This window comes from Solenopsis invicta, chromosome 5 (assembly GCF_016802725.1).
Source record: "Solenopsis invicta isolate M01_SB chromosome 5, UNIL_Sinv_3.0, whole genome shotgun sequence".
Classification (NCBI taxonomy): domain Eukaryota; kingdom Metazoa; phylum Arthropoda; class Insecta; order Hymenoptera; family Formicidae; genus Solenopsis; species Solenopsis invicta.
This window is the reverse complement of record NC_052668.1, coordinates 4,431,168-4,450,672: the sequence shown is the minus strand read 5'-3', so window position 1 is coordinate 4,450,672 and position 19,505 is coordinate 4,431,168. Positions and strand designations below refer to the sequence as shown.

The 19,505-nt window shown below is 28.2% G+C and overlaps 2 protein-coding genes across 2 annotated transcripts in view; one reads left to right on the top strand and one right to left on the bottom strand.

Annotated features, from left to right (window-relative positions):
• LOC105194942 (flotillin-2) overlaps positions 1 to 19,505 on the top strand; it is a 272,683-nt gene that overhangs the window by 29,461 nt on the left and 223,717 nt on the right. The gene's annotated exons all lie outside the window — the stretch shown is intronic.
• LOC105194949 (glucose dehydrogenase [FAD, quinone]) lies at positions 9,619 to 12,016 on the bottom strand. Its single transcript, XM_011160085.3, has 2 exons — positions 10,053 to 12,016; positions 9,619 to 9,917 (listed from the first exon to the last, which is right to left on the bottom strand). The coding sequence occupies exons 1-2, from the start codon at positions 11,850 to 11,852 to the stop codon at positions 9,765 to 9,767; spliced, it is 1,953 nt and encodes a 650-aa protein (XP_011158387.1). The 5' UTR covers positions 11,853 to 12,016; the 3' UTR covers positions 9,619 to 9,764.

Here is a 19,505-nt window from a genome sequence, read left to right as displayed (position 1 = left end):
ATGGTAAAATCAATTTGTGAAAAATTGAGCTTTCTAAGGTTATTTTTATATGGATTTATGTGATCTTTTTTACATATTCTTACATATACTTTTAAATATACTTTGTATCGAAATATGCCAGAATAAAATATATATAAATACAGAATAATTAGAAGAATATTATATTACATAAAAAAATCTTACAATTTCATACAAAAAATGACGATGAAATGTCAAATTTGACTTTAAAAAATCAAATATTTCAAAAATTAATTTTATTACTTATTGTTATTCTACTCCAGACCATACAACTTTTAACTAGAACATTTTTCAACGATTTTTTTTAACTTAAAAATGCGTTTTTTTTAAATTAACTGTATTATTTAAAATGAAACATCCTGTACATATTTGAAAGAACTACTCGAACATTTTGCTTTTGAAATGTAATTATTTTAATTTATCTTATCAAAATTATAACTACTAGGAATCTTTTTAGTGCATTATTACGCATTCATAAAGTATGAAAAAAGTAAGACAGATTTTATTTGTTTAATATTTTATGATTATGAAATTTGTTATTTTTACATACAAGTATATAGTTTATATGTGTATATATAACATATAAATGACATAAATATAAAAAAGTGGAAAGCGATATTTTGTTGTTTTTTCGAAAATTTTTTTGATACATTTTATTTTCATTGTATAATATATAAATTTGAATATGTTGTTACGCCCAGTATTATTAACAGTCCGGTGCGGAGTTTCGAAACGAGATTGGTGATTGGCTGTCGTCTGTTTTTGTCTTTGGTTTCTGGTTTTGAACAAACTGACACAATTTAATTAAAGACCGTTATTTAACAAGTTTGAATATTTATTTCTCGAGCCTATGAGTGTTTCCGTTGTTTGCGAGTACGTGAGTGTGAACCGACCTGTCCGGTCGTGACATTGTATAAGTTTGAGAAACTATTCTACCCAATAGAACAAACAAGAAAAAATTAAACGTTAAGAATTTTTTTTTGCGTTATATATTTGTATGAATAGATTTTTATTGGACATATTATGTATAGTTTTAGTTGAAAAATTTTAATTAATTAAAGTGAATGTGCTTATTTATTAAATAACAAAAAATTTGTATTTGCTGCTAACCTTTCGTAATTCAGTAACGATTGTGAAATTTTTCTCCTGTACGAACGTGTTCACATAACGACTCTCGATTTCGCCCAGAATTTCAATGGGAAAACCAGTTGTGTCAGATATTTATTTTATTCGCAAAAAATTGCGACTGATTTTTATTAATGATCTTGCAAGTGACAAAAATGTTCAATCTTTTTAAGTTAAAAAAAAAATATATATATAAACATATATGTATGCATACATGAATATATGTATGTGTGTGTATATATTTCGATGTATATACATGTACATACATATGTGTACATACACATGTATCAGGAGGAGAGTCGGAATATGTTTTTGATCGATTGAACAATATTATAGAATGCATCCGCGAAACAAAATTCTCGGCATTTTATTTGAATTTTTGAATATACACATGCGTGCGCGTTTGTGTGTATACGTGTGTGCGCGTGCGCGTGTGCGTGCGTGTGTAATATATATTGTATGGATATGTGTGATTCCAAACGATTTAAGTTTAACAACTTAAATGTAAAATAAAGATTTACTTTTCTCCTTATTTGTTCTTCCGCAAAGTAATTCTCACGTATGGATGCATATAGCTCAATTTTGCAGTAATGTGTATGTGTGTCCGCGCGCACCTTATCTATAATTTTTTTTAAAAACTCAAGTGGTACTATTTTTTAATTTAACCTAAATGTATTTTTTCCAAAAAATGTATGAAATCTTTAAATTGCGCTAATTATAAAGAGAATATATTGCTGTTTGAAATAACTGTCGTACTACTTTTAACGAATAAAATGCAAGTGATAGTATATTTATTTTTTAAGTAAAATCCAAGTAGCGGTATCTTTTATTCTTTTTTAAATAAAATTCAAGTGATACTGTGTCTGTGTATTTTTATTGAAACATTTTTCTGTTCTAATCTAAGTGGATGTACTTAATTTAAAAAAGTTTCAATGAAATATGTAACATTTAATCTCAAAGAATTAAACAGAAATGAGAATGTTTTATTAAAATAAAAAATTTTTAAACTACAAAAATTGGCGCTGCTGTTTTACATTTTATTTAGATTATAGTTAGACATTTAGTAGCGCCAATTTTTTGTAGTTTAAAAATTTTTTATTTTAATAAAACATTCTCGTTTCTGTTTAATTCTTTGAGATTAAATGTTACATATTTCATTGAAACTTTTTTAAATTAAGTACATCCACTTAGATTAGAACAGAAAAATGTTTCAATAAAAATACACAGACACAGTATTACTTGAATTTTATTTAAAAAAGAATAAAAGATACCGCTACTTGGATTTTACTTAAAAAATAAATATACTATCACTTGCATTTTATTCGTTAAAAGTAGTACGACAGTTATTTCAAACAGCAATATATTCTCTTTATAATTAGCGCAATTTAAAGATTTCATACATTTTTTGGAAAAAATACATTTAGGTTAAATTAAAAAATAGTACCACTTGAGTTTTTAAAAAAAATTATAGATAAGGTGCGCGCGCACATACATAACTTGGCATCTTTTTTTTACCTTTTTTTGAAAAGGTAGCTTTGACAGTTCGATACGTATCACGTTTAAAAGTCAATACTTTCCTTTTAATCTGCTGTTAGCATTAATCAATAGTTTATTCATCATTCCAGTCCTTGACATCTTGACAGATATGTCGTGACTATGTTTGTTTTTCTCATCTACTGATGGTGTTTTTAACGGTGTTCCGCCATTTGTCCCGATTAGCTGTGATCCTTACTGCCTCTTCCATGCTTATATTAAGAAATTGCTTCACGGTGTCGGTTCACCAGGTCGGTGAGCGGCCTCTTCTACGTTTCCCCTCTGGCTTACTTTAGACTATCAGATGTCCGATATTGTTACAGCGGTTAATATGTCCGAAAAACTTCTGAATTTGGCTGTGTACGGAGCTAGATAATTTCTGGGGAGAATCTATCTCAGCCAGAATTGATGCGTTTGTTTTCTTTGCCGTTCATGGAATGCGGAGCATTCTTGCCAATACCAAATCTCAAATGCGTCTGCACGTCGTTTGTCGTGTGCCCGCAATTTTCATGTTTTGGGTGCGTAGTTGAAGACCGAGAAAACTAGCCCTCTAACTAAATTGATTTTGGTGTGGCATGAAATAATTTATTACTATAGTATAAATACTATAAAAATAGTAACGACGTATGCAGAATAATATTAATTTTGATAGAATTGATGCTTGAAGACATAATCACTACTGTGTCCCATGTATGAATTTTCGACAGTACCATTGGTTAACTTTAAACTCTTCTCATTTAAAAACTATTGTAGCTTCAACATTTTAGTAAAATTTTTGTCTTGAAATGATCTCAGGGAATTTGCTATTAATGCGAAATCTGAGACCATGTATAATTTTATTTTAATCTTTCTAAAAATAGATAATCTATTATGACTAAGAAATGTTTTGGCTGCATTTATGTGTAATTTTTTTATATTGGTTTATAAGGAATGAGATATAATAAGAAAGAAGGAATATATTAATAAAACGTTTCGACCATACTAACAATATGTCTTCTTCAGTTGTACAAAAATTATTAAAGGCCATGTCACATATTGAAAAGCATAATAATAATTGTAAAAAAAGACTGTGAGTAAATGCATGTTGGAATGTGATGTATTTCTTAACAATGTAGTTTAACAATAACAACGCAAGCACACAAAAAAACAAAAGTGTCATGTCCGAAAGACTATACCTTTATATTCCTATGCATATTGAGGCTCTGAAATCGAATATGACTTCAGAATTACTCCATCAAATCAAGATTTTTTTTTACACTCAAAAAATTGTTAAACGTTCCTTAAAATTACACACTATTTAACCCGGTAAAAAAATATTCTGACCTGATGGAGCAATTTTGAAGTCATTTAGTTTCAGGGCGTCAAAATACATAGGGATACATAGATGTAATCTCTCGGACATGACACTTTTGTTTTTTTTTTGTGTGCCTGTGTAATTAGTGTAGGATCACTTAGCCTGAATAGAAAAGTCTCCTTCCATTAAGTAATTAATCCGTCATAATGTGATTCATAACGTTTTTATCGTTCTGAGGCGAGAATATCGTCGAGTTAATAGTGTTATAAAATGATGTTTAAAAGTCAATCCGTGGATGAGATTATGCGAAAAGAGTATAGGTAGCCCATTCAATAATTGTGAAAGGAATGAGATAATTATAGTATAAGTATTTTCATTATTTTCATATATATATTATATATATATATATATATGTACACAATACAATATTGTATAGTTTCATATATATATTATATATATATATATATATGTACACAATACAATATTGTATAGTGAGAAAATATACAAACGTATTAAAATTATTTTTTTTATATTGTAATATTTATATTTAATAAATAAACAACTATGGATAATATAATTCATGTATAAGCAAGATGACGTATTTATGCATTTGTTTTTTTAATCTTAATATTCTAATATTTTGACTATATATAACGCAATTTTAATCACAATTTTAATAATTTTATTTTTATAAATTACGTAAATATTTATTATTTTATTTACATTTTTTTATTTAACTATACTGTACTATCAAAATAATATAAATTTAATATAACATAAAATTAACAGGCACATGCCAGTCACAGCAGTTCTTATAGTTAGTGTCGAATAATTTTTAAATTTTTACAATCTCCAATTTATTCAAACTATTTGTCGCATATTTGTCGGACTTGAAACACAGTTATGAAGCCGGAACGTGATATTAATGCTTTATATACATATATAAAATCCCCCTTTCCTCGGAAAAACTAAAAAATTTTTTTATGAAAAAGTAACCCTCAGCCAGGGTTTGAACCTTGACTTCCCATCATTTTGTCTTGTCACACCGAAGCATTTAAATTTATTACATTTATAATAAATGTAAATATAATAATTGCTTTTTTATTAGCCATTCTTTTTACGGATGATAAATAATGCTTTAGTGATTTTGAAAAATAATAAATTATTACTTTACATTAGCATGGAAAAATCGGTAAATCTTAAAATCACTATTTTACTCTTCTTTTCCCTTTCACTTTTGCAAAGTGTTTTATGGAAGATTGCGTGACTGGAAGATTCGACGGCAGCTGGATTACATTATGATACAATACATAAAATAATTTTAAATTACATGAGTTTATACATTTTGTCTATAGTATATTTTGTATTAAAAATGTGCGTTTTCTCTTTTTTATCTTCCACCTAAAAAATTTGTTTTCAGAATTAAAGTTTATTAAAATTAAAATTATTTATAATATATTTTTAAATATAAAAACCTATAATTAATTTTATTTTTAATAGACATTTTTGAAAACAAATTTTTTAGATGAAAGATAGAAAGGAGAGAATACACATTTTTTAATACAAAATAAATAAACAAAATGTATAAACACATATGTAATTTACAATTCTTTTATATAAAAGTTGCATTATAATTTAAAAAAAAAAGCTTATTACTTATCAAGATTCGATCTATCAGTCTTGCGAATATAAGTACATTATTGCCGAGTCATACGGTCTTTGATAAAAACAGCCGTCAAACTTTCTGATAAGTCAAGATTTTTTAAAATTTTGATTTTCTTGAAAATGCTTAAAAAGTACGCTTTTTTCCTTTGTTTAATAAATATACTAAAAGTTATACTAAAAGTTATTTATACAAACTATATTGAAATCCGTAGTTATTACGTGATAAGATCCCCTAAATATGTTCGGTCGTTTAAAAAGTATTGTCTAGTACATTTAAATCAAGTTTTTCATACTAAATATCTCAAAGCAGTACTAAGGTACCAGAGCCGAATAAGGCCTACCTAACTTTATTTTTTATAAATTCTATTTACAAAGATATTGAAATAAACTAAATAAGAATAAAATGTTTATTTTAATCACTCGCCAAAATAAAATTATCATCTGTATAAAATATTTTTAAATAAACAAAAAAAATGTTTTCAAACTTTGAAATTGGGTCTTATTAAATTCTTATGTTTTCAATAAGGCCCGAATTAAAAATAAATTGAAAATAAATTAAACATTATTTTCCAATTTACTGTTAAAATGATTATTAATCACAAATACGAAATACTTTAATATCTATTTTACTGTAAAACATTACAATTATTTTTAATTTGGTCTATAATTACTATTTTAATTTTAAAAAATTCTGGCTATTTTAGTGCAATTTTAGCTTATGGAAAGTTAGCGTCGTTGAAAATCCTTATTCTCTGTTGCAAGCCACATACATAATGAACAACTGGCAATGGCTATAGCAATAAATGTATAAAGTGGGCATTATTTAATAATATATTAATTATAAAAAAGTATACTTATTCAAAAAAATTGATATATAAAGGAGACCGGGACAAATCGTTAGACGAGGTAATTCGATAATTGGAAATATCTTTTTATGGGTACATATTAAAAATTTACTTTAAACACTGTAAACACGTTCTAATGTAACGATGTTGCTAACAAAGTTTTGTTGATAACGGCGTCATATTGAAGTCGTAGTAGTGAAAAATGTGTTTTGCGACAGTTGAAGTAATTTCTGATAGTCAGCATTTCTTCGAAGTTTAAGTAAGATAATAAGGTTTTTTTGAAAACTTTGAATGTATCGTGTCCAGTTGACTGTATTTGAAACATTTTGTGTTTACTTTTTGCTGTGTGATGTCTATTTTTGTCAATTATACACAATAATGCGCACAGTTGATGTTGGGGCTATTTGTAATACCGAGCACCGGGGCTATTTGTAATACCGAGCACCGGGGCGATTTGTTAATACTGATTGCAGCACCTAACCTAAGTTGGCTAACCCTAATCCTTTGGCTGTGTTACGAACGTCTGCGCTACGCATAGTTAAGCATTGAGGTAAAGTTCTTCATTGATTAATTCAAACTTGATAATATTGTGTATTTTAGTATATAGAACATGAATATGAATATAAAATCGTCGCTCTTAAGCAGGTAAAAAGTTATAAAGCGTTAAAGACTGACACTTGTGAGGTTAGGAAATCTGTTACACCGATGGCATAAAAAGACATGCGAACGTGTATGTTTGCATTTGCATTTTGTCTAGCTATATCCTTTTTTAAATTAAAGAAAGTTTTAACAACAACTTTTTTACAGTCTTTCAACTTGAAATACAAATTTTGGGATATTCTCGGACTAGTTATGACTTACCCCGGGCTTGGAGCTATTTGTAATTTTTGGTATTGGTCGATATTTTTATATGTACTTCAAAGCAAGTACACGTTCTATCTATACCGGCATTGTGAAGGGGAAGATTCAACCTTTTAAATCATCCCATGTTTCTTTTTTTTTTAATGAATATAGGACTCAGGAGACACAAAAGAAAAAAAGGTCTAACGAATAGCCCTGGTCTCTATATATAATATATATATATATATATATATATATATATATATATATATTTGTTTTTTTCCATAGTTAAAAAGTTGAATAATATTATAATATATTTTAATAAATCATAAAATAACGTATACTTATTAAATTTATAACAAATTTTTATAAAAATAGCTGATTTACCCACTTTGTTACAAACTTTTGTTGTACTGAATAAACGTGTTGCTAATAAACGGTGTTAATTTCCTAGTTTCTCTTTATCTACTTCCTATGACATATCTTTTAAGCATATTTCAAACATAAAGCACGTTTTTAAGTGGTAAATTTAGAAGTGGGCCTTATTTAGTACTGGGCCTTATTTGGCTCAAGTACCTTGATTAAAAAATTGATAACTAAAATATATATAAATTTAATAGTTAAAAATAGTTAATAACTTTTAACTTAGCTTACAAGGGAATCTCGCAAAGTGAGAAATTCAGATTTCAATGAAACTGTAACATAAATGTGGCAAAAAAGAGAGAGTGATAGCTGAAAATGACTCGAAATTGAGTCGAAACGTATACTGCGCTTTTGTATGGAAAGTTGATAAAATTGTTATTATTTCTACGTATCAGCAACCGCGATTACTCTTATTAGCTCATTATTACATAGTTAATTGACAATTTTGAGAGTACATTTTGGTGTTTTTTATTTTTTATTTGTAATTAAAAATTTCTAAATTCATGTATTTATTTCTTTTACATTTATGCCAAGTATTATTAAAATGGGAATTTTTATGCAATAAATAATTTGTAAATGGGGATATAAAGGATAAATTTAAACAAATTTTTTTTTGGTAAACGAATAGCGTAGTTAAAGAGATCTATTTTTACTGTAAAATTTTGGTAAAAAATATTTTTTGATATTTTGTTTAGTTTACAAGGTATGTATATTGAAAAAAAGGCAAGTCTCTTTATCTTTGAAAGATTGTTTTGCCCCTTTGAACCATTTTTTTAGCAATTAAAATTTCTAAATTTGTGTATTTAATCCCTCTACATTTATGCCTCGTTTCATTAAAATTGAAATTTTAATGCAATGAATAATCTGTGAATGGGGGTGTTATAAAGGGTGAATATAGAAAATTTTTTTTGGAAAATGAATAGCGTAGTTAAATAGATATTTTTGTTATAAAACTTTGGTATAAAACATTTTTTTATATTTTGTTTTGTTTACGAGATATATCGAAAAAAGGCAAAAGTCTCTTTACTTTTGAGGGATTTACCGCTTCATATTAATTTTTAGCCACAATTAAAAATTTTTAAATTCATGTATTTATTTTCTCCACAATTATGTGAAATTTTATTAAAATCTGTATTTCTCACTAAAGTTTCCTTGTGAGTTTATTTTACTTGTAAATTTAATCTTTAACTTTATTTAGTTTTTTAAAGGCACATAATTTATATGTTTATAACTTATTAATTTTTATTTTAAGTTAAAAATTTATTTAGATAAAAAAAAATTGCAAAAGATAAAAATATATTCTTATTAAAATAATTTTTTAATTATTTCATGTAAACTTAATTTACAAATAAAATATCAAAATTTTATGATTCATATGGTTTTGTTATTTGCAATCATCTAATTTAAAAAAAATTCAACATTTAAAGTTAAATAATGTTTTTCTAAATTAACATTTAATTTAAGTTTAACGCAATTTTTACTGAGTTATAGTTTTTGTTCATGACATTTTTAACGTATTAATTTTATGTCATCAAGTGTAACGTAATTTAATTTAAAATTGGAATTACTCAACTCTGATAAGTATTAATCATTATTATGATGATTGTATACTGGTTTGAAAAGTATTTCAGTAATGTTTGTTTCTTGAAAACTTATTTAAATTTCTATTTTTATTATACATGGCGAATTATTGAGTTCACATATCAGGATTGCATTTCGATTTGAGAGTATTCCAATTTCTAAACAGGGACAGTCATGCAGAACTACACTGTCTTCATCAAGGATTCTCTAATTAATAAATCACTAATCACGTGATTCGATTTTATGGTACAGTTCTGTTCAAAGAAGATAGAGATATCATTATGTGTATCATTATTTTTTGTCCTTTTTTCCACAATTTTCTATAGTTTAATATAGAAAAGGTGTGCTGTGTTATATATTGAACTCAATGCAGCAAATTGTTAATTTTTAATAAAGTTTATATCAGTTAAAAACTTTTTATTAATATAATATATCATAAATTACGTTTCTGATTTATTCAAGTATTTCCATTCTTCCTTGATCATGTCTGCCAGCTTCTCAGCAATCATATAGATAGGTATGTTTGTGTGCGCCGATATAATCTCGGGCATGATGGAACCGTCTGCTACTCGCAATCCTTGAACACCAATCACCTAATACATAAATTTGTAAATTAATAAATATGTGTGCCTGTGCATATGCACGCGCGTGCAAGTATGTGTTCAGATTATTAAAATATTTGTTGCCAATTTAAGAATAAGTACTCTACAGCATCTTTCAACAAATACCTTTAATCTAGGATCGACGACAGCAGTTGGGTCTCCTCTCGGTCCCATTTTGCAAGTACCAGTATAGTGATAGATGGTGAGAGACGCTGTTCTTACCGCGCATTCCCAATAATCATCAGAGTCATATTTGTAATTTTCGCATCCAGGAAAAGTATCGTTTGATAATTGTGAACCAAACATTTCCATCGTCTTCGTCTGACCGACGCTTATTGCAGCTCTAATACCAGCAATCATCGTCCTAACATCTTCCGGATCGTCGAAGTAATTTGGAACGATCTCGGGTTTAACATTAATGTCGTTAGCCAGTAGTCTTATTCGTCCACGGCTCTTTGGTTTCAACAACATCGGTAATATGGCCCAACCGTAATTGTTGTTATATTTTTGCCATATCTGACGCATTCGATTGTTAAAACCCATCACAATTGGAAGAATAATATCTCCTTTAAATCCACCACCGATAAATAGCAGTTCCATGTCTGGCAAACCGTCACGTTTCTTTGGATTTTTAGTGTCGATGAAAGCGAGAGCCTCACACGCACCCGGGACTGTAAGTGGTCCTGAGCGCCCCGTCAGGAAGTCCCCTATATATGGAAGAGTGGGATTTACCATGTCGAATAGTCGGATACCTACCGGCTCTTTTACTGTCCACGTTAGCCCGCCAAAAGCTACGTGATCCATCAAATTTTCACCTACCGGCAAGTTCTGAACAACGTTTATACCGAGCTTGCGAAGATGTTCAACTGGTCCAATGCCGGACAGCATTAGTAATTGTGGTGATCCGATGGAACCCGCGCACAAAATTACCTCTTTGCTTGCATACACTTGAATAATTTGGTGATGTTTAATGAACTCCACGCCGATTGCTCGATTCGTGTGATGATTGATCAGCACTTTTCTTACCATGCTTTCGCGTGTCACGTGAAGATTTCGACGATCTCTTGCGGGATGTAGGTAAGCTTTATTGCTGCTCATACGAGTGCCATTCATAGTTGTGCTCTGCAAATACGAAAATCCTATCATATTTTTTCCATTATAGTCCAATACCGGATATCCTAGCTCTTTGCCTGCTTTTAGGAAGGCCTCTGCTAATAGCGTATGAAATGATGGGTAAGAGATATGCAATGGTCCCTTAGTTCCGTGATAAATAGTGTCCGATTGCAGCTCTGGGATATCGATTGTCTCCAGTTTTTTAAAGTATTTGAGAACATCCTTGTAAGCCCAGCCTTCATTCCCCATCTCAGCCCATCGATTGTAATCCTCGGCGCCGCCTCTGGTTGCGATCATGTAGTTTAGCACGCTGCTACCACCCATCACTTTTCCTCTAGGCCAATTACACCTATTGTTATTCATACCGAGACAGTATTTATTGGACGATTTTGTTTGATACTTCCAATTAATATCATTGCTTAGCTGCAGCATGTGAACGAGAAGCGGGATGTCCATCAGCAAATTCTCGCTAGATCCAGCTTCGATCAACAACACCTCAACCTGATGAATCTCACTTAATCTTGTGGCTATCGTAGCGCCGGCCGTGCCGGCGCCAATTACTATGAAATCGTACATAGCTCCAAATTGCGGAATCGCGTCCGGCATCTCCTCATTCATATAACGTTGGCCTTGCAGCAGGAAGTATAAAGCTCCGATACCTAGCTCAAATATATTTGTTAACTCGCGTCCGCTCACATCACTGCCGTAAAGACTGCGATATTGTTTCGGTTGCGGTTGTCCGCTTGACTGCAACGGAACGATTACGATGACGGCACTGAGAAGGTAAAGGAGTCTCGGAATCTTGGCCGACATATCCAAGTAGGAATTGGCTATTGAACGTGTTTCGAGTGGGGCGCGATAGTAGAGAATCTAGATGTTTGCCTGGCATATATACCTGCATTGAGGTCTGTGTTTTCCAGGTGTCATTGTATGCGCAAGTATCTATCACACAAATACAGCAAACAACAAGAATTATTGTGCAGTGGACGATGCAACGCCGTGACGAGAAAGAGAAAAGAAACATCTCATTGCCAATTAATTCCAAGAATGCAATTGAAAAAAATGGCATATTTAACTTGCTCGTACATTCTTAATGCTATCCTCGGTTAATGTCTATATCAATGCTTTTTCTCATCATATCTGTCCTTCGAATAGATTCTCAATACTGTAAAAATGCTGTGAATTTAATATTGCTAAATTTGCATAATAGCTGCGAAAAAGATGGAATAATTTGCATTAAATCCATTCTTTAACTAATTTTTATATTTATTTATCAAATTCTTCTTTTAAAAATTTTTGAAACATTTCAGGAATTCTCTCTTTTATAGAATAGATTAAAACTGTTAATAACAAAGACATTTAAAAACTGAATTATTAATTTGAACTCAGTATTTAGTGCAAAAATAATTGCAAACAATATTTAAAATAATTGCAAACAATATTTAATTTTTAAACAATGATCATTTAATATAATTTAATTTTATAATAATATCTCTTTTATATAAATGTCGACACCATAATGGAAAGTCACAAAAGACAATTGCGAAAACTTTAACAAAACAGGAGAATGTATATCGGGGATATGTTAATCATAAAAGTATCTTTAATCGAATTGAACTTTGATGTCAAAGTTCGATTACATTACGCATGATTGCGCATCGACTTTGCCTCGACAAAGTATTCTGTATTGGCATGATTATTTTAAACTAATTATATTTTTGATACGAATAATATTTATCTTCGCAAAATATAATAACAGAAATTGTCGTGGTGATAGGCCTTGTTCTCGAAAAATATTGCCTTGAAAGTAGTATGTACGTTACACATTATAGATTTTATATTATTTTTATATTTGATATAAATTCAAGAAAGTACTTCCTTCTATGAATATTAAAATAGATTATTTTTCATGATATTACTACGTATGGATGACAAATAAAAATATTATTGTTACGTAATACTTAAATAAATATTATTCTAAATTTTATCAAAAATGTCTGATTTTCAATTTAAAGTTCAAAATATAAATATTGATGCAAAATATTGGATGATTTTTTGTACTTGTTTTGAATTTCAATTTTTAAATATTGACATGAATTATTAAGGGCACAAAATTGTATTTTTTTTTAACGAGTATAATTTCCAAAGTTTATGTAACGTAGTACTGTTGCCAAAAGAAATAAAAGGATAAAATAAATTCTGTATAAAATTGATTTATTAATACAATTGTTAATTAAATATAAAGCTAAAACGATTTAATTTTATTATAACTATACATGCGATAAAATTACAAGTTTTTCTGGTTTATCCTTGAAACAATTCTTTTTAAATGATTAAACTCGTGGTTTCTTGAAAAACCGGTTTTTCTCAATTATTGAAATTTTTATTAGACGGTGGTTTTGAGTGAATTGAAGGAAAGTTTTTAAACGCGATCAGTATTAATAAATGGAAGTTACTTTTATCATTAAAATTTTGTATGATTACAATTAGTTTTAATTTGAAAATATTCTAATATATTTGAAATCAAACATGAAAATTTATTATTTTGTCGAAAATTTATTATAATTTTTAATTTTGTCAGTCTGCTATAACTTATAATTGTTTAATAAATTAACAATTAATTTTGTTCAAAAGGATACACTTGAGCACAGTTTGTCGCAATAAAATGGAATATGATATGTATAATATGTATACGAACTCCTAATATAATATTTAATTTTGTAACACTTTATTTAAAAAAACAAAAGTAAATCACATGAATTTACATAACTCTTCTACATATCTCTGATATTTTTACATAAATTGTAATATAAAATATATATTGTCATTTGCGATTACAAAATTATAAGTACACAATACTTATAATTTATTTTATTAATAATTCACAAACAATTTAAATGTTAATGAACACATTTGTACACACACACACACACACGTACACTCACACACGCACGCACACGCACACGCACGCGCGTGTGTATATTCAAAAATTTAATCTATTCTATATTGTTCAATCGAGCAAAAACATTCCGACTCTTCTTCCGAGCACAGTTTAAGAATGTTGATTGAGTTTAAATCAAATTGTAAATAAAAAGTGGCGTACATTGATTTGTGTTATGAGTGTCGCCTGTATCCTTAAAAGCAAAGCATATTTTTTATATCTTATTTTTATAAGGGAAAGATAAAAGTTGTGAGATTCGTATCGGATGCTAAGGTACAATGATATCTCGTATAATTTGCGTTGAATTCTAAAAGTAATCGTTAAAGTTACTTTGTTACAGTCTGTTTAGATATTGTAGAATTACTAGTCATTTTTAATGCGTTTTTATAAAAGTTGAATTTATAAAAACTTAATTTTCCGTAACAGCAATTTATATAATTGTATGATTTCTACGTAATTTTGAGAAATATATTAGATATTAATTTTTTAATTTTTAATTTTAACTTGAAGGCGTTGTGTGTATATAAATTCAGTATACAAAATTTTGTAATGAGAGAAATTGTAAGATAGTCGTAAGCCATTTGCATTGTGTGTTTAAAACCGTTCTTGCAATTTTATAATCTCATAGTGGACGTTGCGTAATGCTTACCAGCAAGAAGTTATTTTAAAAAGTTATTTTTTAATCCAAAAAAATTCTTTAAAAGTTTTTTTTAAATAAAATTTACTTTATAAAATGTTTATAAAACCTTATTTTATTAACGGCATTTATTAACGTATAAAATCTACGAAGAATCATTAATTTGTGATTTTTTAAACAATTAAAAGTGCCTTTTATGACATTACTTATTAATATTCTACGACTTCTTCCTCTGCTACCTTTTTCTCGGAATCCTTTCTTTCTTCTTCAATAAATTGTAAATTACATTTGTTCTTTCTACAATTCATCCAATGAACTTTTACCTATAGAGAGATTGGTAGAACTTTATAGCTAATAAACATGTTGATAAGAATTGTGTCGCGTTAATATTTATTGAGTTATTTAAAACAAATGGGGCTATTCCGCGTAAAGCGGATTAGTCATCACTCAGAAATTTTTAAAATTTTGCACATTTACAACATTTACGAAAATATCATTTTATGCCAAAGTATTTTTTTTAATTGCGAATTTAATCGAGATGTAAACAATTAGAAATTTGACTACCATTTTGTTTAAAAATTTGTAACTCTGTTACTGATAACGCTAGCTTAATTTTTTTTGTTTAATTTCCGCTAAAAATGTTCTAGTTTATAAAAAATGTGAATATTGAAAAAAAAATTTTTTTTAGTACTTATTTAACAATAAACTTTTTAACAATTTTTTAAACAATTGGAGGAAAAAATCGAAAAATCTGGAAAAATGTTTTTATATAAAAAAAAATCTTTTGACACAAAATTATATCTTCCTGAATATTATAAATGTGCAAAATTTAAAAAAATGAGAGATGATTAATCCGTTTCTCGTGAAATAATCCAAAGATATTTTATTATTGCTTTCCTTCTTCTACAGTTTATTTCCTAATAAACAAGTTTCTTGCGAAACGATTGAGACAACAACATCAGGAATCGAGTAATTAGCAGTTAAATAGCATAAAAATACATTTGTTTAATTTCCTCCTTTTTTATGGTTTTGCTAAATTTAATTTTAAACCAGCACAGCTATTATTTTTATCGAATTGGCTAGAGCAAAAAATTGGAAATAAGGCAATTAATTAGCAAAAAATAGCAATTAATTTTTTATTAGTCGTATTTGATTGTGTTGAAATAGCCGTGTCAGTTAAATAGACCTAACAAGTCCCAGGTTCGATTCAGACTGAACATGTATTTTTTGAGACTGCGTAAAGCTATGTCAAATTTAAGGGACTAGAAAAACTGTGTATTACAGCCTAAGAAGTTACAGCTATATAAGCCTAAGATTGAACTACGGTCAAATTAAAAAGAAACCTAAAGACTGCGTTGGGCCAGGTTGAGTTTCTATTAAGATTTAAATTAATTATAAGGAAAACTTAATAGGAATAATAGAAAACCTCTTTAGATTTAGGAGACATTTAAGGATCTAGTCCTATCCACTTTTGTTATTACTACTACTACAGATTTATCTATCTATTCGTCTTTTATCTGATTCTATAGTCACTTTTTCGCAACTATGCAATTCTTATAATTGTATATTCTTACAATTGTATGCAGAAGTTATAGTTCTTTTTTTAGCTCTCTAAAGTATTTTAAATTGAAATATTTTTTCGCCATTTTGTTTTTTTTATAAGGTTGGGTAAAGTATTGAACTTTCTAAAACGCCATTCATCATGATGGTGCATACATCGTTAAAAATAACAGTTGATACACTAAGCATCCAAAAATTTTATATTTGACATTGCATTCAATATGAATTTTAGCAAACAAAAATGCTGCTAAAGCATGTAAATCCATTTGCTCTATTCTTGGAAAAAATATTGTGTCTTTAAATATGTGCAAATATTGGTTTCGGTGCTTTAAAAGCGGTGATTTTGACATGAATGATCGTCCGTGTTCTGAAATGCCATCAAAACTTAAGGCCAACAATTGAAAAGCATTGTTGAATGAAAACTTGTCTCAAAACGCAAGTAGAATTTGTAGAACAGCTTAAAGTTTGACTAAGCAACAGTTTCAAGGCAACTGCATAAAATGAGAAAAATTCAAAATGCCATATGAATTGTCACAAAACAACATTATCCGCCGATTAAGTGCATGTGTTTTTAGGTTGCGCAAAAAATATTTTTTGTAAAAAATTGTTATTGACGATAAAAAGTGGATTATGTATAGTAATTTTAAACGCGGACATTCGTAGATTAACAGTATGGACAGTATTTCGAGTGGACCGAAAAACCAAAAGTTCTCTGATCAGAATGTGGTAGTGGAGAGAAAATGGGAAAGTTGTCTTTTGGCTTTCCAAATGGGCTTTTTTGTAAGTTGATATCTTTTATTCCGACAAGAGGGACAAAGTATCAAAATACTAAAATATTAAGATTATATAGGAGCGTTTCTATTCATGTCGATTACGATTTCTATTGACTAATTTTTGCTTGTTAACATATTTAAATTGCAAAAAAACAAATTGTAAACCATAAGCAAATGATAATCAGCCGGGAAATAAGCATATTTATATTGAAAAAGAATAAATTTATGCCTTGAGTATTAGCAACTTAAAGACGCTTTTGGGATTCTTCGTAGTTGGGACGTTATCAATGTGATGAATTAGTTGCGATTTATGAAAATACAGCTCTTAGCAAATGATTCAAAACCCACTTACGTCGATGACATTAACACGATAGGCATTTTATCATGAAGACAATGTAGTCTTGAATATTTGAAAAATGAATCAAATTATTTTACATTTTCTCTGAAACGTAATTAACATGATTTTCTTACAATATTAATGACACTAACACTGAATACTCGACTCTTGAAAAACTTAGTACATTGGATGTAGGGTCTGCGTAATTACTCGTCATGCGTTACACGTTTTTTGTTAGAAATTCAGAACACGTAATAGGCCGTCTTGTCTTGATTATCGTAATGCTTACTATTGTTACATTGACATACGTGACGAATATTGCGACAGTTCAGTTTATTATGATTTGATGAAATAGTTTTGATTAACTCCATCATTCCATTAAAAATTGCAAATTTACAAAGTGAAGAGCATCCAAATAAAATTTTGCTAAATATACATACATATTAAATCCAGAAAAACTTACATGATTATCTCGATCTATAGTAATTAATTGATATCTTATTATTTATTATATTTATAAACACAAATATTTCATAATACACTATAAAATTTAAAGTAGAAAGATATTCGACCGATAATGTAACAACACAGATCTAAGTAAGAAAGCCTTCCGCGGTCGTTGCTAGATCTTAGTGCTTTATATTTATGCGTGTGATTTCATATACTTTCTCAGATTAAATCGTACACATCAAACTGAACAAATAATATAAGAAATAAGCACTTTTATTGTACTCTATTTTTTATTATCTTCTACTTTTATATATTATAATAATAACCCTTGAGTTTTTTACACTTCTTACAATAATTATTTTACGTAGATTATGTAGGTTATGTACGTTATAATGCATATTAATTGTGTTACTTATTATATTGAGAAATTGACTTAACTAACTATAATTTTGTTAATATTAATACAGTAAAAAAACTGAAATTGCAACACAATATTAATATAACATAAAAGCATATGACAGTGGTTGCATATAAATTATCCTTACTTATATTTTTTTTATTGTTTTGATGTAAATACCGGAGTTATCTTATCGCAAGTATTTATACTTGTTTCTTTATCTTTCATAAAAGTAATAGATATTTATTAAACATAAGCTAAATACTCAATTGTTATACATGTGTATAATTAATCGTAACTATGTATGATTTTTTAAAATATCATAATCATACATTGTTCACAAAAAATGCCAAAATTTTAATTATTTTTTTCTTAAATATAATTAGATTAGACAGAATTTATTTATTTTTCTGTAATTTAACTTTAACCTCATTGTCAGTTGAGTTGTTCTTACTAATTATTTTATTAGTTTAACTTTAATTTAGACGAATATCCACCGGATAAAATTGTTGACAATATGATATTTGATTACCAAAAATATGGGTAAATAAATGTTGAAATTGCCAGTATTAGGAATAGTAATTTTGATAACTATTATATTTTATTTAATATAAACTATTATATTTATTAAGATAATCAAATATTTTGTTAACACTACACACACACACACACACACACACACGCGCGCGCGCGCGCGCGCGAAAAAGAAAAAAATAAACTTTAATAAACTAACATGTCATCAACTAAATATATATTTAAAGTTACAAAATCTTTTGTGTCAGTAATTGAATTGTTTATATCATTTTTATCCGCGGATTTGATTGGACGTTTATGAATCACGAAAGTTCAGCAATGAAAAAAAGAGGAAAGAAAAAGATCTTGTTTGTCTATTTTTGCGTATCATACTCGAATGAATTTTTCAAACGTTAAATATTATAAATTATTTAAAGTATAATAAAATATAATAAACCGAAAGCACTTTTTATGTCATTTGCGTACATGTTATAACAGTTATACAAGAACTATAGAGGAAAATACTCTTTTTTTTTTTTTTAGATAATGCAGTTACATCATGGAAGTAAATTGCAAGTAGCATTAGAATATCATCCTTTCATTAAAAACATTTAATCAGAAAATTATTCATGAGCTCATATTATACGATCATTACATATATACATGTATACATATATGTACGTCTTTTTCTCTCTTTATACAAAAAATATAATTACAGCATTCGAGGAATAAAAAAGAAAGAATTATAAGAAGAAAAGAACAAAAAAATCTTTTTTTATCATAACATCATTTATTTTACAAACATACATGAGTAATATAACTCTTAACAACTCTTATAGTCGCTCAATTAATCTAGAC

Excerpts from the sequence above, each read along its gene's own strand:
- LOC105194949 (XM_011160085.3), bottom strand. The coding sequence starts at position 11,852 with ATGTCGGCCAAGATTCCGAGACTCCTTTACCTTCTCAGTGCCGTCATC. Across the intron at positions 9,918-10,052 it reads TCGTCGATCCTAGATTAAAG|GTGATTGGTGTTCAAGGATT; the intron begins GTATTTGTTGAA and ends TTTATGTATTAG.